Source organism: Dioscorea cayenensis, chromosome 5, assembly GCF_009730915.1.
Source record: "Dioscorea cayenensis subsp. rotundata cultivar TDr96_F1 chromosome 5, TDr96_F1_v2_PseudoChromosome.rev07_lg8_w22 25.fasta, whole genome shotgun sequence".
Taxonomy (NCBI): Eukaryota; Viridiplantae; Streptophyta; class Magnoliopsida; order Dioscoreales; family Dioscoreaceae; genus Dioscorea; species Dioscorea cayenensis.
In genome coordinates, this window is record NC_052475.1 from 22,012,146 (window position 1) to 22,035,906 (window position 23,761).

The 23,761-nt window shown below is 34.2% G+C and overlaps 3 protein-coding genes across 3 annotated transcripts; 2 read left to right on the forward strand and 1 right to left on the reverse strand.

Moving 5' to 3' along the window:
• The first annotated feature begins 3,652 nt into the window (after positions 1–3,652).
• Positions 3,653–4,030, forward strand: LOC120260113 (stigma-specific STIG1-like protein 1). The gene has a single exon (XM_039267553.1). It carries the CDS (start codon positions 3,653–3,655, stop codon positions 4,028–4,030), a length of 378 nt encoding a protein of 125 aa, XP_039123487.1.
• Positions 4,031–5,756: 1,726 nt separating this feature from the next.
• On the reverse strand, positions 5,757–7,604 carry LOC120260114 (putative pectate lyase 2). The gene is made up of 4 exons (XM_039267554.1): positions 6,858–7,604; positions 6,671–6,774; positions 6,260–6,398; positions 5,757–5,981 (listed from the first exon to the last, which is right to left on the reverse strand). The coding sequence occupies exons 1-4, from the start codon at positions 7,602–7,604 to the stop codon at positions 5,757–5,759; spliced, it is 1,215 nt and encodes a 404-aa protein (XP_039123488.1).
• A 15,624-nt stretch (positions 7,605–23,228) lies between these two features.
• On the forward strand, positions 23,229–23,531 carry LOC120260115 (stigma-specific STIG1-like protein 1). Its single transcript, XM_039267555.1, has one exon. The coding sequence runs from the start codon at positions 23,229–23,231 to the stop codon at positions 23,529–23,531; it is 303 nt and encodes a 100-aa protein (XP_039123489.1).
• The last annotated feature ends 230 nt before the right edge of the window (positions 23,532–23,761 follow it).

Consider the following 23,761-nt stretch of genomic DNA (forward strand, 5'->3'; position numbering starts at 1 on the left):
AAGTGGTTGCTATACCTCAATATAGTAGTTGAATATTTTTGTCTTTTAGAAATTTGTTGGAATATCTTATTAGCCAGATCCGCTTAACAAGATGACATTTGAATGTGAACACTGCTGTGAATTTTCCTGCAACCCCTCCTTAATCAAATGAAAAACTTAGGGAGCCTGATTTTGACATTTGCTCTTAAGTCATCTAATCTCTGAATTCACTAATGGTAATTCTGGCAACTAATTCTACTCCCTTTACTTATGCTGAGTTAGGCCATCCTTATTTTATGGCTTGATTGGTGCTTGACTGGTGTTTAGATATCCCTTTCTTGCATGGTTTTAGTATAGCACAAATGAGATTTATAGAAGAATTTGAACATTACACGTGCGGACAGAGGTATGGGATGCAATGGGTTAGTTATTACTTCCTTCATCCTAACTTTGTAATGTGTTATATAAATACCTGCTATTTTATGATCTAAATTCTGTTCTTTTTGTTTATACTTTAACTGTGCATTCACTTATGGTTCATACCTATGGCTTTCTGGATAAGTAAAATCCTTGAGACTTATTTTCATGGTATGATCTTTCTGTGACATTGAGCATTAAGTTATTGAAAATGTGGGATGCTCATAACTTTCATGATAATAACTACACCCTATTTCAGCATCTCACCTTATCTCAAGGTTGTTGCAAGTTAAGGTACCAGTATGGAATTTTCTCTACTTTGGAACCTTATGCAAATGCCTATCACAGACCTCTTACAATTAATGTTTCTTTGAATATATTGAGTGTGCTCTAATGCTGTGTTGTTGGAGGGGATGAAAATGCTGCATCATGTTGCAATTTTTTTTATTGGTTTTATGTGTCATCCTATGAATATATTTATACGTGTTAATGTCTGATGATCAGGTTATTGCACCAAAGCATCTTCATAAATATCATGTGATTCCAATCTGTGATAAGATATCATATAAATCATCATTCTACATCATTTTTTTACAGTTAACTAGATGAGTCAGGATGCAATTGAATAATGGGTGAATATACCTTAATTAGTAATTAATTATTGAGTTCTAATTTTAACTCGTCCCAATCATTAAACATTATGATATGTTTTTTTTTACAATGTCGACAAGTCATCACATAAACTATATATGTGTCAATTCGGCCCTTGTGGTGGTGGCTCATATTTGAATTTTTACTATTTATTTTACTCAAAAGTAAACAAAAAACTTTGATTTTTGATTTTTTGAGAAAATGGCAAAACAAAGGGAAGTGAATAACTTATTTCCTCTGCTTCAAAGTTGTATATTTTTGATTGAGTTGGGAACTTGGGAAGCATAATTCTCTATTCTTTTGCCTTTTGACTTCTCTCACTTATATTTAACTGAAACGATAATTAAATATTAAATTCTCAACGAAATTATTTTACTTGCACCGTGCTACAGAAAAAGCACTATTGTATCAAATAACTTGCATCGTACTAAATAAACTACAGGCAAGTACAAGGTATCAAAATAAATTAAATTTATATTTTTCACTTGCTTGCACCAAAGATCAAGGGTGTGCTTGGTTGGAGATTAAAATATAGGTTTAAGGATTTTTTTTTTTTTAATTCTGGATTTTAGAAAAAAAATATTATAATGAATTTACCAAAGTTTAACTTAATACATACTAGTAAAACCAAAATATTTTAAAATTAAAATAATTTTATTCTAAACAATAATAAATAGTTATAAATATTAATAATTTATTTAAAATTAATTATTAAATACAAATATTATATATATATTGACAAATGTGACAAGCTCATTTAGTTTGTGGCAAGCACAGGGGTTAAGAATTGACTATCTAGCATACACATGTTTCCCATGATAATGCGAGGTTCAGATTGAAAATAACTACTTTTTTAATTATTTTTTATTTTTATTTTTTATCAAAAAACAGATAAAGCAAAGCAAACCCACTAGACGTGGGCATAAAACCACACCTAAGGCCGAAACAACTGGTCAGAACACCCTGACATATAAGAGCTATCTCATGCCTGAACAGAGTCCCCCTCACTGGGATCAGCTCCACCGGAGGGATCAACACGCTGCCCCGAGAACGCCAAGCTGCGATGGATTGTAGAAGCGTGTTCATCAAACTTCGCCGGCTGGGAAGTAGGGGTTGTAGAAAACCACAAGATCAAAATATGGGCAACCTTCGAAACAACAGAATGTGGTGACAAAGAAACGGCATTAAACATGCAATCATTCCTAGCAAGCCAAACGTGCCACACAACAACTTTAACAATGGCGCCTTCAAGAGCACGTATACAAGGTCTAAGTTTGAACCACCATGAGCCCCACACATCTACCATAAAGGATGGAAGCTCAAGTAATCCAAAAAGGCGCAAGAAAAAACTCCAAATAGGTTGCACAAACTGGTAATGACGGAAGAGATGATCCACAGATTCACTGTCAGTATAACAAAAAACACACGTAGTGGTAGGAAGTTTGTTACATTTTATGGCGGCTAAATTTTCTAGAGAAAGAATCTTATCCCTCCACACGAGCCAATTGAAAATGTTAACCTTCTGCGGACACACGGAATTCCAAATTGCCCTGGAGATCGGGCATTTAACCCTACCATCAATCAGGAAAGTATAGAAAGATTTGACTATAAAAAGCCCATTGGGAGTTAAATTCCACCATTTCAAATCTTCCTTCTGAAGACCAGCACGAAGGTTAGAAGCCTCCAAAAAGCGCTCCACCTCCAGATTCTCCCTAAAAGGAGCCAGCTCTAACCAGTGGATCAACTCCCTAACAGTGCCATTAGGGTTGGCCGTCTCAAGAAATAAATCTGGCCAAATGTTCATAGGAGCACGATTATTTAACCATTTATCCTTCCAAAATAAAGATCTAGAGCCGTCTCGGACAATTTGCTATGTACACCCTCTTGAGTCGGCAAACAGCAGAAAATGCTGTTCCAAAAAAATGAGACCTGTCCTTGACGACGGATGTGCAAGTTCCAATTTGTAATACCATAGTTGAACTGCACAATCGGCTAATTATCCTTCCAAAATAAAGATCTAGAGCTATCTCTAACAATTTGTTTAATACACACCTTTAAAGTCTAAGGACAGTAAAAAATACCGCTCCAAAAAAAGGAGGCCCGCCCTTGACGACGAATGTATAGGTTCCAATTTGAATACCACAGTTGAATGGCACAAGTGGCCATTATTTTTATTTTTATTTTTTTCTACTAAAGAAGTACAATGTATATACAAATTTAAAAACCAAAAAAATCTCTCTCAAGGCAAGCCTTCAAACAACTCATGAAGCTAACCTACTCCGCCTTTCAAAAAATAAATAAATAAATGAAGTACAAAGTCAACAACCCATTTCTGCATGAATCTAAGCGCACTAGTGCACAGTTGCTTCAAACCAAGAAAATCTTGCAGCCAACTAGGCCCTTTACTTTCCATGCAATCCTAACTTTCTCTCCACAACTCAACCCATGCATCAAACTATGACCATTCACAAACTCTATTAAATCTTAATCCCTCAACAAACAATCAATCAATCAATCAAAGACCCAATCAAACATACAACCCATCACTCCTTAACTTGATCCCATATATATATCAAAGCTTTCTTCATCTTCTCCTCCTCCAAAAATGAAGAACCTCACCATCTTCTCCATTTTCTTCATCTTCATCCTCTTATCATCCTCCATATCCTCATCCTCATCCTCCTCATTGTTTCGAACCCGTTTCTTGGCCGGCAAAGACCCGAAAGGCAAGAAATGCGACACCGATCCATCAGTTTGCTACACTGCCGGCAGCGGTGGCCCTCAATGCTGCAACAAACAATGCGTTAACGTCGAGTCCGACTACATGAACTGCGGCAAATGTGGCAACATGTGCAAGTTCACTGAAGTTTGCTGCGGAGGAAAATGCGTCAATATTGCTTTTGATAAACGTCACTGTGGTAGATGCTTCAATAAGTGCCAGCATGGTGTTTTATGCCTCTTTGGGATGTGCCAATATGCTTAATTTCATGAGTTCCATTTGAAATCACATGATTTTAATCCATAATATTAATATATATATATATATATATATATAGTTATATATTCTACGTACATTTTCATACATGCAATAAAAACAGTTGGTAAAACCATACTGATCATACTGCATTAATATCATTATTACTATTATTATGTGTATTTGTATTGCTTGTTCACTTGTTTTTTTCTATGTTCTATTGTCTATGATTCTATCCCCTGTGTTTAAATGGTTGCAAAGTATTAATTTTGCTTTGTAATAGAGAAGTGACAGTATGAAATTTTTTTCCAGTTAAATTTGACTTGATTTCTGTGATCAATTAATATGGAGGAATATATATTGTTAATTTTCTCGTGATTGAATGTTGTTTGAGTTTCAAGGTTAGTGAGGAGCTCTAATTGTAACACATATAGGCTACACGTGAAATGGATTAGATCTATGGAAATCTTTTCTATATTTAAATTGGTAGGACAAACTTGTTATATACCCAAATTAAGTTGACCTTCAAAAGTGGACATTAATTCCTTGAGATTGAATTACTCCTCTTTCTTTAATTATTATTGGGTTGAATTAGGAGTTCTTATATATTACCATGTATTGTTCTTTTGTTATCTATATTTACTAATTATTATAGTCTATAAGGTGAACTTCCAAGCTACAAGGGATTGATAATTAATTTAAGATTTTGGCTTAGTTTAATTGATGGAGGTTATATATAGACATCATGTGATTATCTATCTTCATATTTATTGAAGAATATCTTATAGTTTTTTGAGTGTTCGGTTATGATCTTTATAAGTCAATCCATCCAGCTTAAGTTGGCCATTTGCTTTGACTTTAGGGTTGCATATGCACCAAGTTGCTCACTCAAGAGAAGTTTCCCACGCTACCGGTTTATATATTTAAATATATATATAGAGAGAGAGCATTCTCTACATACATCCATGGGAGCGATTGGATGCTAATCTAACACCCCACCCAGGAAACCCTAATCCGGATCCCATCTCCCATGCTTTCCCCCTCGCCCGATAGCTTTTTCTCTAAATTCTAATCTCATTTGTTCCTCTCAAGTTCTCTTTTTTACTCTTCATCATCTGCATATGTTTACAATATTTAGTAATATATATATATATATATATTATATTTTTTTAAATATTTAATATGATTTTTTACTTTGTTCATGTTTTTTTTTTTTATATTATATATATCGCACAACTTAAGCCTTATAAATTAATATAGAAACAATGGAAAAATATGATTAGTTCAAGTCACTAGTTATTTTAATCATAAATTTAACATTGATTGAGAAAAATTAAATAAGATATATTTTATTGTATACCCAACTGTGATTATTTCAAATATGTTAAAATAAAAAAAACAAAGTAAAATATACAATGAATAGAGAGACGGAAAAAATGCACTCTCTCTCTCTCTCTCTCTATATATATATATATATATATATAATTATTATGAGGTGGATTTTTTTCTGCTATCTTTATAAACATAACTATACATGAAATAATGCAACACATGCAAAAATGCATGTGTTACATATATATATATATATATATATATCAAAGGTGATTACTTTTCTTGGATCACTCAATACATGGAAAATAACTTACAGAATACAATTACAAGATGGTAAAGAAAAAGATTTATTTGGACTGATTAAAGAAGGGAAAAATAAAACAATAAATTTTTTTTTTGAAAATCAAGCTATGCATGGTTTTCCAATGTAACAATATTTGAGAGCACCTGCATTTGCAGTTAAAAATGGCACCATTTTTCCATCGAAAGTAGTAAATTTTTGAGAAGGTAAATAACCAGGAGTACAATTTCCCCATCCTGATTGCACAAAGTAAGCACCATTTAAAAAATAGTCCTTCGTTGATCTCCACTTCCAGTTTTTCCATCCTCCTGCTTCCCTCTTTGTCACCTACTCAAATTATCAATTATCAAATTAATATATGCGATATCAACTTCATTTGGCTTAAATGTTAAAAATTTGAATTATTTACGTAAGTGATTTTAAATTTAAATTTTTATGTATATTAAAAAATAAAAATATTTATTTATAACGGTCTAATTTTTTTTTTTTACAGGTTCTTACTACCTCATCCCTCATCCTTACAGGAGACTAGTGCATGAAAGATTAAAAAAAAAAAACCATGTGATAATGCATGTGATATTACACGCGCGCGCACACATATATACCTGTTTCAAAGCAGGGTTATCAGGGGCAACGTAGTAATTTCCTTCACTCAAGATGGTAGGATCAGCACTGCCTCCAATGGCATACATCTCCCATTTATCATACCTATTGTTTGCCACGTGTGTATAACCATTCCTTACCCTACATATTCAATACATTTTCCAAAATTATTCAGCAATTTAATCCAACTTAATTATAAGCTTATTTATATTTTTTTATATCTTTTTGAACAATACTAAGGCAACAAATGATTAAGAGGAGAGATATGATATTGTATTACTATATATGGTTTGATTTGAAATCAAGTTAATACTAAATTAAGTAGACTATAAATATATCTTATAAATTCTCAAAAATACTAAAATTTGTTTTAAATATATTTTAAAACAAGCTCTTTCCATTTTCATATATACCTTGGCATTCTTTGTATCAAATCATGTGCAAAATGATTGAAAGCCACCGTCACCTTCATCTTCTTATCCGCCACAAATCCATCCATATGCCCAAACAACATCACCTGTATATAAGTAATTAACATTATAAGAAATTAATAAAACACCAAATAAATAAATAAATAAATAAATAGAAATGCATGCAAACCTTATCATGATTAAAAAAGAAGTTGTTTGAAATGGTAAGAGCAGTAGAGCCATGAATGACATCAATGAGACCATCATAAGCATTAGAGAGACTACAGTGATCAATCCAAACATTAGAAGAAGCAAAGATGGAAATAGCATCACCGTCGGAGCCACCTCGCCGGCCGACATGCTCCGGCGAGCTCCGAACCAAACCAGGCTTCCCAGGCTGACAATTATGAATCCCCAAACCATGAATTATGACATGATTAACATCTTGAATAGTAATACAAGGTCCATAACCAATCTCCACTTGAACTCCTCTACCATCAATGGTCTTGAAACTATTCACAATGAGCTCATTCTTCAACCTTATGATCATGTTTTTCGAGAAAATTATCCAGAGAGGTTGAGTTTGGATTGCACCGTAACGGAGAGTGCCCGGCTTTGGGTTTACAGCGTCGTCGGAAGGGTCAGTGACGATGTATATCTTGCCATATTTGCCACCAAGAGCAGACTTGCCGAAGCCTACAGCACAGTTGGCTAAGGCTTGTCTGTTTGATGACCATTTAGGGTTTGAAGCCCAACATGCATCAATGGGGTTGAGGATTTTTTTTGAAGTTTTTGAAGGAGATGAAGGAGGGTAGTGGTTGTAGTTGTAGTTGTTGTTGTTGTAGGAGTATGAGGATAGAATTGGGGAGATGTGGGTGTTTAGAATGAGGAGGGAGAGTAGGAGAGGTTTGTATAATGGGAGTAAAGAAGAGGTCATCATGGTTTTCGTTGGTGTGTGTGCGTGTGTTTGAGAGGAAGGTGAGAGGTGTTCTATGTGTTGTTTATATAAGTGTGATGTATGAATGTATGTATGTATATATGTATGTATAGTGAGAGTCATATGAGAATGTGGTTGCCACGTAAGCGAATATCTTGTGTTTTGCTTTTTATGTTTGTACGAACGTGTCTGCACGAGTTGCGCGGATGGTGGGGATATTAAGTCAATGTATGTTGGGGCTTGTTACAAGGTCAACTATATATACACTATGTTGACTTTGTAGAATGAAGGGGCTTTGATTTGAATCAAATCTTTACATGATATCATTGTGAGATTAACTATTTAAAATTGTAAATAAGGTCATGTTTGGCATGTACAAGGGTGTGGTTTCATTTATATTATTTCTTTCAAAATATGGATTTTAACTCATGTAAATTTTGATTTTCGAGTGCTAGTAAAAATGTAAAAGTAATTTTATTATTGGAATAGTATTTATAATGAGTCAGCTATTTAAACTTTTTTAATAATAAACATTAAAATCTCGATGTGAAAAATCCGTCATTAATTAATTAAGTGTTTTTAGGTATTAAGACCTTCAAAAATTATTGTTTAATTATGTCTGATTTAATCCACTTTCATATTAAAATAATAATAACTATTTTTTTATTAAGTGTAAGATTGAGGAATAAACTCGCTCTGATAACATTGGATGAGGTGACTGGCTTGCTCACCTTATAACACACACAAAAAAACAAAAAAACTAATTTAATAAATCGACCCATTTGATGTACATCATATAACAATAAAAAATAAAAAGTAAGTTCAATGTTTCAAACATATATCTCATTGTTTTGGAGTACTATCAATAAGCCCCCATTTTATCATATGCAATTAAAAAAATTCTAAGGACCAAATTCTGTACGTGTGCTAGTGTGTATATAGGTTTATAATTGAATATAGTAGTTAATGTAGGGGTGGCAATAATCTGTCCGGACCCGCCGGCCCGGTTTTGTCCGGCCCGAAATAAAAAGGGTTTGGACATAAGGTTTGCAAATGCGGGCCGGGTCCGGACATGGCTTGGTTGTCCGGATTTAAATCCGGGCCGGGTCTGGACATAGAAATTCGGACAACCGGGCACTTTTAATCCCTAAAACTTTAAAAGCCCACAACCTTAAGCCCATTTGTTTTAAGCCCATTTGTTTTAAGCCCATTCTTCTAAAAACTTTAAACATATATTGTTTTTTCTATTAAGACTTAGGTTTTTCTATAATTTGAGTTGAGTTTTGGATTATTGATGTTTTTTTTTGCATTTAATGTGAATTAAATTATTTTTGTTTAATTTAATATTTGAGCGAACTTAAAAATAGCTTATAGAATTCGGACAAATTTGGACATCCGGACAACCCGGTTTTAAAATAAACCGGGTTTGGACATGCCAAGTTTGTCCGGATTTAAAACCGGGCCGGGTCCGGACACAAGTTTTTCTATTTATATTAGTAGTTGTCCGGACCCGGTTTTGTCCGGACCCGAATTTTTGCCACCCCTAAGTTAATGTGTTTTTTATTTATTTATTTATTTATTTTATCCAATAGAGTAGTCCTCATTCAATGTCAAGAAGGATTTGATGTTGTGCACTAGGTCTTAGTATGGATTTCCTATGGGAGGAGAAGCATTTTTCACAACTCTAAGATTGCGTGATAGAAAGATTTACTATTGTAGAGTTATGGTACCTTATATATTATTTTGGGTGCACGTGACAGGCTATCATTGCCCAACGTATTAGCTCACCCTATATGGTAAACTCCAAGAGGTCAGTAAACCACTGTAACTAGTATATCTCTATATTTACCTATTCTTTTGACACCCTTAAGACGGGGTGCTTTTCCCCTATTTATCAATATATATATATATATATATATAATTTAATATGTAATTTAATTATCATAATCCTCAATTTTATTTGGAATTTTTGTTTAATTTATATTTGATTATATACAATGGTGCATGTGAACTTTTTCTATAATCATCGTTAGAGTAATAATATTATTATATACTGTATATTTATATGTATATACCCTTAAGTATACATACTCCCCTGTATACATCATTCTTGTATTTATATGGGTTGGTTTCAGTCTAATGAACACAACTTATTCTTTCTCTCATATTTTGTCTATCATGGTATCAGACGCCTGTCGATCTTGCCGAAATTTTGCTCCGTTCAGTCTTTGACGACGAAGTCGTTTGTTTGGTTCTTCGTTTGTTTGGTTCTCTTTGTTTTATCGGAGCTCTGTAAGCGTCATTTGTTTGGTGTTCTTTATTTTGTTATATCTCTGTAAGCCACTTTGTCAACTCACAGCCACCTTGTTAGCTCGCCACCGAGTTTTGTCTGTTCTCCGACGAGTCTTAAAAGCTCGGTCTACTTGAAGCACTACCGTTCTTATATTATTAAATAAAAAAAAAAATCCTGAAATCTTGTGTTTCGCCGTCACCGTGTCTATTGCCGTCGCGATCCTACACCCGTACGAGCTTCGCCGTTGCCACCAGCTGGTGCTTGCCTCGTCATTCTGTTGCCAACAAGCTCCAAAGCATTTCATTCACATCACCCACACCTTCAGCCAGCGACCGACGAGCTCTACAGTCCACACCTTCAATTATTCTTCCTTCCTGGATGAATCCATCTACATCAACTTTTCCTTGACTCCCGACCGGCGTGCATTTTCACTCATTCAACATTTGGTCTTGAGATAATTGATCTTAGAACTAAGAAACATGGCCATGGCTAAGTGTTTGGTTGTGGTTTTGGTTCTCTTTGTACTTAGTTTTTTAGCTTCTTCTACAACTGTTTCTCATAATGGAAGAGCTCTTCTCATTAATGGGCAACGTAGGATTATCATCTTTGGTTCAATTCATTATCCCCGTTCTACTCCTGAGATGTGGCCAGAATTGATTAAAAAGACAAAAGAAGGAGGTCTAGACGCAATTGAAACTTATGTTTTCTGGAATGCTCATGAGCCTGTTAAACGTCAGTATAACTTCGAAGGCAATCTAGACTTGGTTAGATTTATCAAAGAAATTTAGAACGCTGGATTATATGCAATTGTTCGCATTGGTCCTTATGTTTGTGCAGAGTGGGATTATGGTGGCTTCCCTGCTTGGTTGAGGCTAATCCCAGGGATGGAAATGAGAACTGATAACAAACCCTTCAAGGATGAGATGCAAACATTCACAACATTGATTGTGGATATGTTAAAGAAAGAGAACTTATTGGCACCTCAAGGAGGACCAATTATACTCACTCAGATTGAGAATGAGTATGGAAACATTCAATCTGGATATGGAGCTGCTGCAAAAAACTACATTGAATGATGTGCTAACATGGCTCAATCTCTAGACATTGGTGTTCCATAGATTATGTGCCAACAAGCTAATGCACCACAACCAATGATAAACACTTGCAATGGATTCTATTGTCATGATTTCCAGCCTAACAATGCAAACAGTCCCAAGATTTGGACTGAGAACTGGACTGGTTGGTTTAAGGATTGGGACAAGCCAAACCCACATAGACCAGCAGTGGTATCAAGAGCCAGGGTCTTCAACAAAATGGGGAGTTTTTTTGTAGTGAATAAATTCACAATGTCTGCAGACAACTTTGTGTAACCATCTATTCCACGTTTTGATAATCACTACGATCATTGGAGCATGTTGATGGAAAATTTCTTGAAATCCAAGAAGTATTGGAATATTGTTGAATTCAGAGTGGCAAAACCGAATGTTGGAGTGGTACCTACAGAAGCACAATGGAAGGAACTTGAGGCATCAAAGTTGAAAGACTTGAAGGCGAAGAATTACTTATTTCAGGCCATTGATCGATCTGTTTTGGAGACGATTCTTTGCAAAGAAACCTCCAAGGATATATGGGATTCGATGAAGAGAAAATATCAAGGCTCATCAAGGGTGAAGCGTGCACAACTTCAAGCCTTGAGAAGGGATTTAAAAAATCTACAGATGAATGATGGAGAATCTGTTAACAACTATTTTGCAAGAACCATGGGATTGGCTAATAATATGCGGTTTCATGGGGAGAAGATGGATGGTGTCACTACTGTTGAAAAGATATTGCGATCTTTGACAACAAAATTTGACTACATAGTTTGCTCAGTTGAAGAATCAAAGGACATAGATGCACTCTCAATTGATGAACTTCAAAGCTCTGATACCACTGATAACTTAAAAGAAGATATGAGTAAAAAACTGTACACTTTATTCATAATCATTGAAGCTTTTATAAAGGCAAAATTCTAAAAAGATAATCTCTACTAATTTGAGTTTTAATCAACACACAACTAACTTAAATATTTAAATCAAAGATATCCTAACCAAACTAAAATAAACATCATTATCTTAACATTCAAGTCCCAAAGCATTTGGCCTTATCTCCTTCGTTTGATTCCCACCCTTATTCTATTTCACAGTACCCATATTATATATATATATATATATCTATATTATAATATATCCATATCTATTATAATATATCTATACTTATCCCATATCTATATCTATATCTATATAAATACATATTAAAAAAAAAAAAACAAAAACAAAAACAAAAAACGCCAGCTCAATACCCGAGCTGTTTTAGCATTTATTCTCTCTCTCTCTCCTGACTCTTTGCTTTTCCTTTTAATCTTTCCTTTATTTTTTATTTTAACCAAAAAAAAAATGGCATAATATTCTCCACGTTTTCTAGCTCCAATTGATATTAAATTAAATGGTACCAACTACAAAGAATGGTTTACTGCCGTTCGTATTGCCTTACTTGGTATGGATTTGTTTAGCCATGTCGACGGTACATCTCCCCAATCGTCTGCACCTGATGCATCGTGGACACTTAATGATCACCCTACCATGGCTATCATCTATCAGTCTTGTGAAATTGATATTCGTATGGAAATTAGACATCTTCCCACGGCTCATGCAATGTGGGAACACTTGGGGTATATGTTTGAGCATTCTAGCTCTGCTCGTCAGTATGCCATTTTACAGGATCTTACTCACATACAACAGCGTGAGCGTTCCGTTAGGGAGTATGTCAGTGATCTGCGATCCTTATGGCGTCAGCTTGATTCTTTAGAAGGGTCTACTTGTCTGACATGCACATGTTGTAAAACTTGCACTCAGTCTCGCCTAACACAACATACCTTTGAATTTCTGATACATCTTTGTCCTGATTTTGAAGCTGTTCGCAGCCAACTGCTCAATCGAGACCCTCTTCCATCCTTTGACGATGTCATTCGTAGTGTTATTGCTGAAGAAACTCGTCTCAGCACATTATCTGCACAGCTTATCCCTCCAGACACAGTTCTTGCTGTGACCTCTCCACGTTCCACTCGAGCACACTCAATTCTTTCTGGGCTACCAGCTCCTGCTTCATCGACCTCTTCTCGGTCTTCTGTTATCTGTCATTATTGCAAGCGTCCTGGTCATATGAAGAATCAATGTTTGAAGCTTCAGCAATGACAACAATAACAACAGTCATCACAGCCTCGTCATTCACCTCGGTCGATCTCCTGCTCCCTCCCCTTTTGCTGCTTCTGTCTCAGTCTCAGATTCTCCTTCTCCTGTTGATCTTCTTTGTCAGGTTGCTCAGCTTACTAAAAAGATTCATGCCATGCAGCGAGCTCTGCCCTCTAGGGTTTCCTCTGCTATATCTGTTGCCTCTGGTATGTCTTCCTCTTCCTGGATTTTAGATTCTGGTGCCACTCATCATATGACTGTTGATACCTCTAGACTAGTCTCAATTACTACGCCTCATTCATTTTCCAGTGTTCATACTGCTAATGGGAGTCTTCATCCTCTCACGCAGTGTGGTCATCTTCAGTCTACTTCATTTGACATTCCTAACATTCATCATGTCCCTGGCCTAGCTCTTATCCTTCTTTCTGTTAGTCAGCTCATTGATCATGGTCTCACAGTTACTTTTTCTTCCTCTACTTGTACCGTGCAGGACCATCTTACAGACTAGAGGATTGAGATCAGGCGTAGAGTTGGCGACCTCTATCACTTAGACTCTTTCCATCTTCATGCTCCTCCATCTTCTGACATTATCGCCTCTGTATATTCTCTTGATCGTTGGCATAGTCACCTCGGTCATTTGTCTAGTTCTCGCCTGAAACTCTTACCCAGTTCAGGTAATCTTGGTCTGTTTCTTTCCTTCCCTCACATCCATGTCTGGGTTGTAAATTTGCTAAACCTACTGCTCTTCCTTTCTCTTCACGAGAATCCATCTTTGAATCTACCTTTGATCTAGTTCATTATGATGTTTAGGGTCCTGCACTATTCTCCTCTCTTGGTGGTTTTCTCTATTACATATCTTTTATTGATGATTTCTCGCGTTATATTTGGCTTTATTTAATGCGTTCCCGATCTGAGGTTTTTGCCATTTACTCTCAATTTGCGCAAATGGTATATACTCAATTTGGTAAACACATTAAGATTTTTCACTCCGATGGGGCACGCGAGTATCTCTCTACATCCTTTCGCACATTGCTTTTCACTCATGGCACTCTTCCGCAACAATCCTGTCCTTATACACCTGCTCAAAATGGTGTCGCTGAGCGCAACCATCGTCAAAATGGTGCACTTCTTTTTGTCTCTTCTGTCCCTCAATCTTTCTGGGCTGAAGCCATTCTTACATTCGTCTATCTAATCAATCGTACTCCCACTTACACTCTCTCTGGTATCACATCTTTTGAGCGTTTGTATTCCATTCCTCCTTCATATGGTCATCTTCGCACGTTCGGTTGCACCTGTTTTGTTCTTTTGCCCGCTGTCGAGAGAAACAAACTTTCTCCCCATTCTGCCATATGTATTTTTCTTGGATATAGCTCTGAACATAAGGGTTATTGTTGTTATGATCCCCATTCTCACCGTCTTCGTATTTCCCGTAACGTCACTTTTCTTGAAGATACTCCTTACTTCTCATCATCCTTCCCAAATCTTTCCTTTCTTCAGTCTTCCGCTACTGCATCCTCTCCTCTCCCTCCATAGTTCTTCCGAGTTCCACCACCACTTCCAATTCTGTGCCTTTTCAAGACGTCTCCATAAACCTTCCTATGTTCCTCTTTCTCTTTCTTCTGGGTGCATTGATAATTCTGGTGATTCGTCTCCTATCTCCGCCGACCCATCCTCTCCTAAAGATGCTCATGCTGTCCCCCGTTGTTATCCAGACCGTCCTCGCCGCCCTCCTGCTCGGTATGCCCTTTCTCTCTCATCTACCTATTCCCCTGATTTTCAAGCCTTTCTTGTTACTATTCACTCACATTCTGAGCCACAGTATTATCATGAAGTGGTAAAACATCCCAAGTGGCAACAGGCTATGTCAAAGGAACTTGATGCTCTTCAGCGTATGCATACATGGGATCTTGTTCCTCTTCCATCTGGTGTTACTCCTATCAGTTGTCGGTGGGTATATTAAGTCAAGACCAGGGCCGATGGTAGTATTAAGCTCCATAAAGCTCGTTTTGTTGCTCGTGGTTTTACTCAGGAGTATGGCATTGATTATGAAGAGACATTTGCTCCTGTGGCCAAGTTGACTATTGTTCGTCTTCTTTTCACTATTTATGCTGCTCGCCACTGCCCTCATCATCAGTTAGATGTGACCAACGCCTTCTTACATGGATATCTCTCTGAGGACGTTTATATGACTCCTCCTCTTGGTTTTCCTCATCCTTTTCAGCATGTCTGTCATCTTCGCCGAGCTATCTATGGGCTCAAACAGGCTCCTCGTGCATGGTTTGAGCAATTTCACAATGTGGTTCTCACTCTTGGTTTCACTGAGAGCTCTCATGACTATGCCCTCTTCACTCGGCAGACTACTCGTGGCATCACTATTCTTCTTCTTTTTGTTGACGATATGGCTATTACTGGTGATGATGTTGATACTGTTCTTTCATTGAAACAACAGTTACACACTGAGTTTCAGATGAAAGATCTTAGCCCTCTTCGTTGTTATCTGGGTCTTGAGGTTGCTTATTCTAGTCGAGGTTACTTGGTGTCTCAGCAGAAGTACATATCTGATAATTTTCGACGAGCTGATATCACGGATCTCCATACTACCTCTACTCCTATTGAGCTGCATCACCAACTCTCTTCTTCTGATGGTGAGCCTTTGCTTGATCCTACTCGCTATTGTGCACTTGTTGGCGCTCTTGTCTATCCGACCATTAATCGGCCTGATATTGCATATGTTGTTCGTGTTATTAGTGAGTTTGTGAGTGCTCCTCGCTCTACTCATTATGTTGCCCTCTTAAGAGTTCTCGTTATCTTTGTGGTACTATATCTCGATCTTTACTTTTGTCTGCCACATCTTCTCTTAAGTTGCACGCCTATTGTGATGCTGATTGGGCAGGTGATGCCTCTGCATTTTTCTTGGAGATTCCCTTATCTCTTGGAAAAGCAAGAAACAATCTATTGTTGCTCTTTCTACTACTGAGGCTGAGTATAGTGCTATCCCTTCTACTGCTAAGGAGGATCTTTGGTTGCGACAGATTTTGGTGGACTTTGGTGTTTTTATCTCTGCCCCTACTCCTATACACTGTGATAACCAGAGTGCTATTAAAATTGCTGCCAATTTTGTATTTCATGAACGTACGAAGCATCTTGAGGTCGATCTTCACTTTGTTCGTCATCATTATCTTGCTGGCAGTATTCTTCTTCCTTATGTTGCCTCTACACAGCAACTTGCTGATTTTTTTACTAAAGTACATACTGTCTCTCGGTTTCAGTTTCTAGTTGACAAACTCTTGATTTATGACCCACCATGAGTGTGAGGGGGTGTGTTAGAGTAATAATATTATTATATACTATATATTTATACGTACATACCCTTAAGTATACATACTCCCATGTATACATCATTATTGTATTTATATGGGTTGGTTTCAGTCTAATGAACACAACTTATTCTTTCTATCATATTTTGTCTATCAATGATATTGTCTATTTATATAATTGATTGTATATATATAGGGATTTTGATATATGTACCGTATCCAATAATATAAGGTATGCATGATAACCTTTCATAGTTATATATAGTTAATTAAAAGATTATAATTGATTTTTCCTTGATATGTAAATCATGTTTTTTTTTTCTTGTATGCTGCCATATATCTAAAATAAAAATGGCTAATTATTAAAATAACTAATCAAATTTAATTAAATCAATAATCCTTCATTCACAAGCTAGTCTCATCAATATTACACATGAGAAGATTCATTACTTAGTGAAAGAATAATGCGTGTGTTGGAGTTACTGAAAAAATAACTAACCACATTAATTTAAATTTTTAAAATATAAACTAGGTATAAGTACAACTTAAAAAAGATTATGCTCCATCGACTATAAAAGTAGATATTTAATATAAAAATCAGTCTAATACGATATTTTTATGATACATAAAACAATATTTAAATATATATATAATATAAACAAAAACTAAAAAATTGAATACCCCAGCATCTCTCATGAAATTCAAATTATAACTTTTTCCAAAATAATAACTCGAGTTTTTATTTTTTAAATACAAAATTGACACTATTCAAAACAATCGAATCACTCTTAATTATATCACGTTCCATATAACTTTAGTGCCACAAAAATATGTGAAGTACTTAGACTACATCAAAAGCTTCAATAACCAATAAAACAATAAAAAAATAGATAAATTATTAATTTATTAAAAATAAAAAAATAAGTACAAATAAAAAAAAACAAAACAAAAATCAATACACAAACAGAATTTCAGAAAGCAAGAAATTAACAAAAACAACAGCTACGGGAAAAAAAGAAACAAGGGGGCATAATGCACACCTGAGATACATGAAACTTTTCTGAAAACAAAACCACCAAAACATTCAATCAATCAAATCACATTTCATAACAACAAACAAGACAAAAACAAAAATTTATTGATCTTGTCATTGTCACAGATACACACACATATAAATATATATATCAACCTTTGAAAAAAAAAACATATATATATCAACCAAAAGAAGTTAAAAGAGACAAAATGAAGTGTTGAGATTAATTATATGATGATCTAAGCATAGTTGCACATGCCAAATCTACAAAATGCAGCCTTATTACACTTAATCTTGCAACCACCACAGTTATGAACATCATACATGATATTCACACAGTTTCCATGGCAGCAAATCTGACCATACCTGCACTTCCTCCCACACTCTCCACAGTTCAGATTATCTATCAAAACATTCACACAATGCTTCTTACAACAATCAGGACCTGGACTTCCCTTTGCATGGCAAATTCTTGGAACCTTATTGCACTTCATGCTCACCCTTGGCATGTAATGTGATAGCCAATGGTTTACAACTCCAAGTCTATGCTCTTCTTCTTCTTCTTCTTCTTCTCTATTGGAAATGGTAATTATGGACAGCATGAGAATGATGCTGATGATGATGATGATGGTGTTGATCTTGACCATCTTGGTTTGTTTGAAACTTTGAAAGAGAGGGAAAGAACTGAAGTTGTTTTATAGAGGGAAATGTGTACATATAGATATTATGTATATTTGGACAAGCACTAGAAGAGTTGAAAATATGGAACTCCATGGGGTGTTCACACCTCACTAGTTTATTTTGAAAGTTAGGCTCCTCTTATTTATTTCTTTTAATTGTTTTTAGTTTCTTTCACAGTGGCCTAACTTTGTCCATTATATATTTGTGAGGATATGGGTTCATATATATATATATATATATATGTTGTCTATTAAGGGTTACTGTAATTAATAATGAGGTTTTATAGCCATGTGAGTGTGCTCCCAACTTGACAATTTTGTTGAAATACAGTAATTATGGAAGGACTTTGAAAGAAGTAGTTATTGATAATAAATATGAGTATTAATTGATTTTTAATACCAATATCATCCTTTTAGTAATTTTCAGTGTCCACTGTCAGACCTATGTGAGTAGGCTATCTAAGTTTCCGCTAGGGTGGTATATTTAAAAAAAATAGATAAATTTCATTTATTAGAATAAAAAGGTTGAACATTATGCCAAAGTTTGGAAGAATATATATGCTGTGGAAATGAGAGTTATAATTCTATTAAAGTACTGGGTAAATTAACTATTAAATAATATATTTATTTAACCAAAATTACTAGGTTCAAATGGTTAATGACACCACTTTAAAGTTTAAAGTGTTTATTGGAGCTGGAGAAAACTGGTAAAAGTTTGAATCACGAATTAATTAAGCATATCTCTTTGAGTTGTTTCAGCTCTTGCCTTATATATATATATATATATATATGTATATATCTTAGTTAACATTATTCCTCTTTCAATGATAATCAAAACTAATTTTTTTTACATAAAAATATAATTTCTAAGTGGAAGTTGTACGATTAATAGCAAATTGGCTATATAATTTGAATGCAAATTTTAGGAGAGTAGAACAATGAATATATATATATATATATATTCAATTAAGTAACACTATTATCTTATCGATACATCATTACAATTTATCACAACAAGCTAATAGCAAAGCCTCAAACCTCCTAGTATTAGACAATTTTTTTTCGAAATAAAAAGTTGTTTAACTAAGTCCATATATATATAGTCAGAATAACCAAACAAATTAATTAATGAAGCAGTATGTATTAACCAATTAATTCACTTGCACATGGTAATTTTTTTTCATGTATAATTCTCAGAATATGTACCTACAATTAATATATAACTCGCTGCATTTTATATGTGCCTCTCTTCTAGATTATTCTAAATAAAATTTGCTATTAATGTTTTCTTAAACAAATATATATGCTTAACTTCGACCAAATGAGTGTTGGAAATATAGTACCACATCGGTTGTGTAATAGAATTGTAATGAGTTTATATATAGGTATAGAGGTTGAGCCACTAAGTTTTGAGACTTTTTGGTGTAAGACCCCTAAGTCTCATATAAAAGTCCCATATAAGCCCACTAGTACTAAAAAAATATAAAAATCTAACACTAGTATCGAGCCCTCGAGAAAAATGATCCCGATAAAAAAAGAGACCTCTGAGACACAAAGTAGTGTACAAGTCCATGTGTGTAGAACCTCTGAGACACAAAGTAGTGTACAGTCCCCAGTAAGCAGACAAATCACGGTGTACAGAGTCAGTGCAAGTTCGACCGTAGTTGAACTTGAGGGAGGTGTTGGAAATATAGTACTACATCGGTTGTGTAATAGAATTGTAATGGGTTTATATATAGGTATAGAGGTTGAGCCACTAAGTCTTGAGATTTTTTGGTGTAAGACCCCTAAGCCCATATAAAGCCCATATAGGGCCCACTAGTACCAAAAATATAAAATCTAACAATGAGAAGGAAATTGAAAACATGTGGATTTGGTTGCATGCATGTTCAAGGTAATTATTAAATACATCAATTGAGTTTACATATCCTTCATACCCTTTTTTTCCAAGTTGTGATTCTTTACTTTGGAAGCTTGCATAAGTTCCATGTAGCATATTTGGTTAGGTACTTAGCACATCAAGCCCATCCCTAGCTATTTGTTACTCAATTAATTCTTCATTCATAGAGATCTTTGCCAAATGACATTATAATTAAGTTTGAATGCATCTATCTATCTATCTATCTATCTATCCATTGACTACTTGTATCACTGTTTTCATTTTAGCTGACTTTTAAGAGAACATGCTTTCTAATGTCAAAACTATTGTTTAAGGCATTCTTTATCTAATTTTATTCAAGTCAAGATGTAAGAATGGTGATCGATAAGTCCATAGAATTGTGCCTAATTTTTGACATCACTGCCATGTTTAGTTTTTAATTTGTTAGAAATAAATTTTAAAATTTTAATAAATATTAGTTTGAAAAAAAAATCAAATATTGTTTATTATTGGGAGAGTATATTTCTTATAATACTCTTAGTATCTCATCCTGAATTGGTTTAGAACTACATTTCTTAAATAACCAAAAAGTCTGATATATGTATATACACAATTTCATTAAGTTTTTTGGTTACACTACTTACATGAACTTGGCTTAAAAATAATTGTGATACATTAAAATAAATTACATTCATTTAAGTTTTATCAAACCTCAAAAATGACAGTTAAATTTATTGAATGGATGGTTTTCTAAACGGACTCTTCAGTAATAAAGACAAAGTGTGATTATTCATTAATCCTAATATTTGTGCGTGAAACATGCAAATTAGTAGGCCTTTTGAAGCTTTAATATTTGTTTATCAGCATGTTTGTACAACTTTTTTTCTTTTAATTTAATGAAATATTTGTCCTATTGCCAAGTCTTTCTTGGAGGTGACTTTTGAAACAATAATAATTTGTGACCTAAGAAATTGAAAAAACAAAATCTATTACTTTTTTTTTTGTCATTTATCTTAGAGAATAAAACCACATGAATCAATCCATATTTTTTTAAAATTTATAAACTGATTTTCATTCATAAAATATAAAATAGATAGATAAATAAATAAATATATTTTAAATAGTACGTATAAAAAAATATAATTCTCATGACCGCATATGCAATCAAGAGAAGCCTGGAGTTTACAGACCCAGAAGGGGCGCCCGGATGATCAAGCTTAGTATAGGCTAGTTTCGCAGTGTCTTCTTCTTGAGTTCCCTAGGGACCTCTTATTTTTATTTTTATGCTCAGTTGTTCTCTATGTTGTTCCACTTCTAGTGGACTCTGCTCTTTGTTTTGCTTTTATTATTTTGTCGTATCAACCCTTGCTAGATTGCGTCGCTATTGGCGTTGTTTGTTTGTCACCTTGGTAGGTAACCGTTTTGGTTTTTGAATAAATGTGGTTTATCCAAAAAAAAATCCAAGCAATTTTCCCTCCTCTTAATGTACGGGTCTTACTTTCAAAAGATTGCATAATTAAGTTCCATGTAGCATATATTTAGCGCATCAAGCATCGAGAATATACCTATTTAATTATTACCCAATTAATTAATTCTTCATTCATAGAGCCATTTGCCAAACGACATTATAATTTAAGTATGAATACATCTATATGATCTATCTACATATTGAATATTGTATTACTGTTTTCATTTGTAGCTGACTTTGTAAAGAACATGCTTTCTAATGTCAAAACTTATTTTATTTTATTTTATTCAAGTCAAGTTCTTAGAAAGGTGGTTGGTAGGTCCATAGATCTGTGCCTAATTTTTGACATCGCATTCATCAAATCTAAATTGTTGATATACAGCTTCAGCTGCCATTTTTTTTAATTACAAATATAATTTTAATAATTTTAATTTGAATAATTTAATAAATGTTTGGTTTGAAAATATAAAATTAATTTTGCTGATAGGGGTTAGCCCAAATGATTAAGTTTTTTTGTCACACAAAAAACACCTACCATGATAGATCTACTCTTTTGTAGGGCTTAAAGTATTCGTCCGCCGGGACTAGTTTAAATCTTGTCGCTCTTAAGAAATCATAGGATTAAAGACTAAGATATATATATATATATATATATATTATTTTAAGTTATTGCATGAACTTTGCTTAAAAGTGACTGTGATACGTTAAAATAAATCTCATTCATTTAAGTTTTTAGTCAAACCTTAAAAATGGTACTTAAATTTATTAAATAAATATTTTCTTAAAAGCACTCTTCAGTAATAAAGACAAGGTAATTCCTTAATCTTATGGTTTGCTCATTAAATATGCAAACTAGTTAGTCCCTCTCAAGCTTTAATAATTGCCGAATTAATGATTCTAAGTTCCCACTATTTTCGTACAACTTTTTTTCTTTCGTTTTGACTAATAGATGACAACTACAACTTTTTCTTCTAATAGAATGAAATATTTGTCCTATTACCAAATCTTGCTTTCTTGGAGATGACTTTTGAAATTAACAATGATGCTTTGTGACCAAAGAAATTGAGAAAAAAAAAATTCTATTATTTATCCTCTTTTTTCATTTATCTTAGACGTTTTCAATTTAAAAAAATTATCTTAAAGAATAAAACCACAAGATTAATCAATCCATATTTTTATAAAATTAATCGACAAACTGATTTCAATCATAAAATAAATAAATAAAAGTATTTTGAGAAGTATATAATTAACCAAATATAATTCTTATATGAGTGTAGGTATATTAGCATTAATTACCCACTCTTATAAGAGTTTGCAAGTAATTTTCTCTTCCGTGAATATAAGTGTGGCAATTTACACGCAATATGTGATCCAGTTGAACAAAAAGGATTAATGAAAATGCACGGCATCTAATTGAATGACAATATTCTCATCCCAAGTTTAGCAGTCTAAAAAAACTCTAGTCCACTATATACCATTGGAATGCCTAACTTCCTCTTATTACTTGAACCAACTGAATTCCTTCTCTAAATTGCTAATCACCCTACCATTATAATTAACTCTCTTAATTTCTCTCTTCAATCCTATAAATACCTCCCATCTCTTCTTCACCCAAACATCCAAAAAAAAAAAATACAAAAGAAAAACATTAGTACATAGATATTATCATCAACTTGACAATGAATAACAAGTCCTTCATCATCATCATCTTCATGATATGGACAATGATGACATTGTTCATGGCTTTGGGCAGTGCTCAAAGATTTCCCATGACGTGTGATAAGTTTCCCAGGGTTTGCAGGGCAAGAGGAAGTCCAGGTCCAGACTGTTGCAGGAGAACGTGTGTTAATGTTATGATTGATAGCTTTAATTGTGGGAAGTGTGGAAGAAGGTGCAAATATGGAGAGGCATGTTGTGGAGGGAACTGTGTTAATGTTTTTTATGATCCCAAGAACTGTGGAGGTTGCAAGCGTAAGTGTGTTAAGGGTGCTTATTGTAGTTATGGGATGTGTAGTTATGGTTCTTGATTAAACCAAAGCAATTAGCAAGCCATGCATGCATGCATGCATACGTTGCAGTTAATTTGTATTTTGATTTATGGATTAATTATATGATTGTTGGAAATAATAATATGATGATAAACTGGGTTGTTGGTTGCTCAAAGTTTGTCATACTTTTTGTTCATGGTTTATTTCAAATTTTTTTTATTTTTAATGTTGTTGTGATTACAGTTTTGTTATAATATTTTAATTTATTT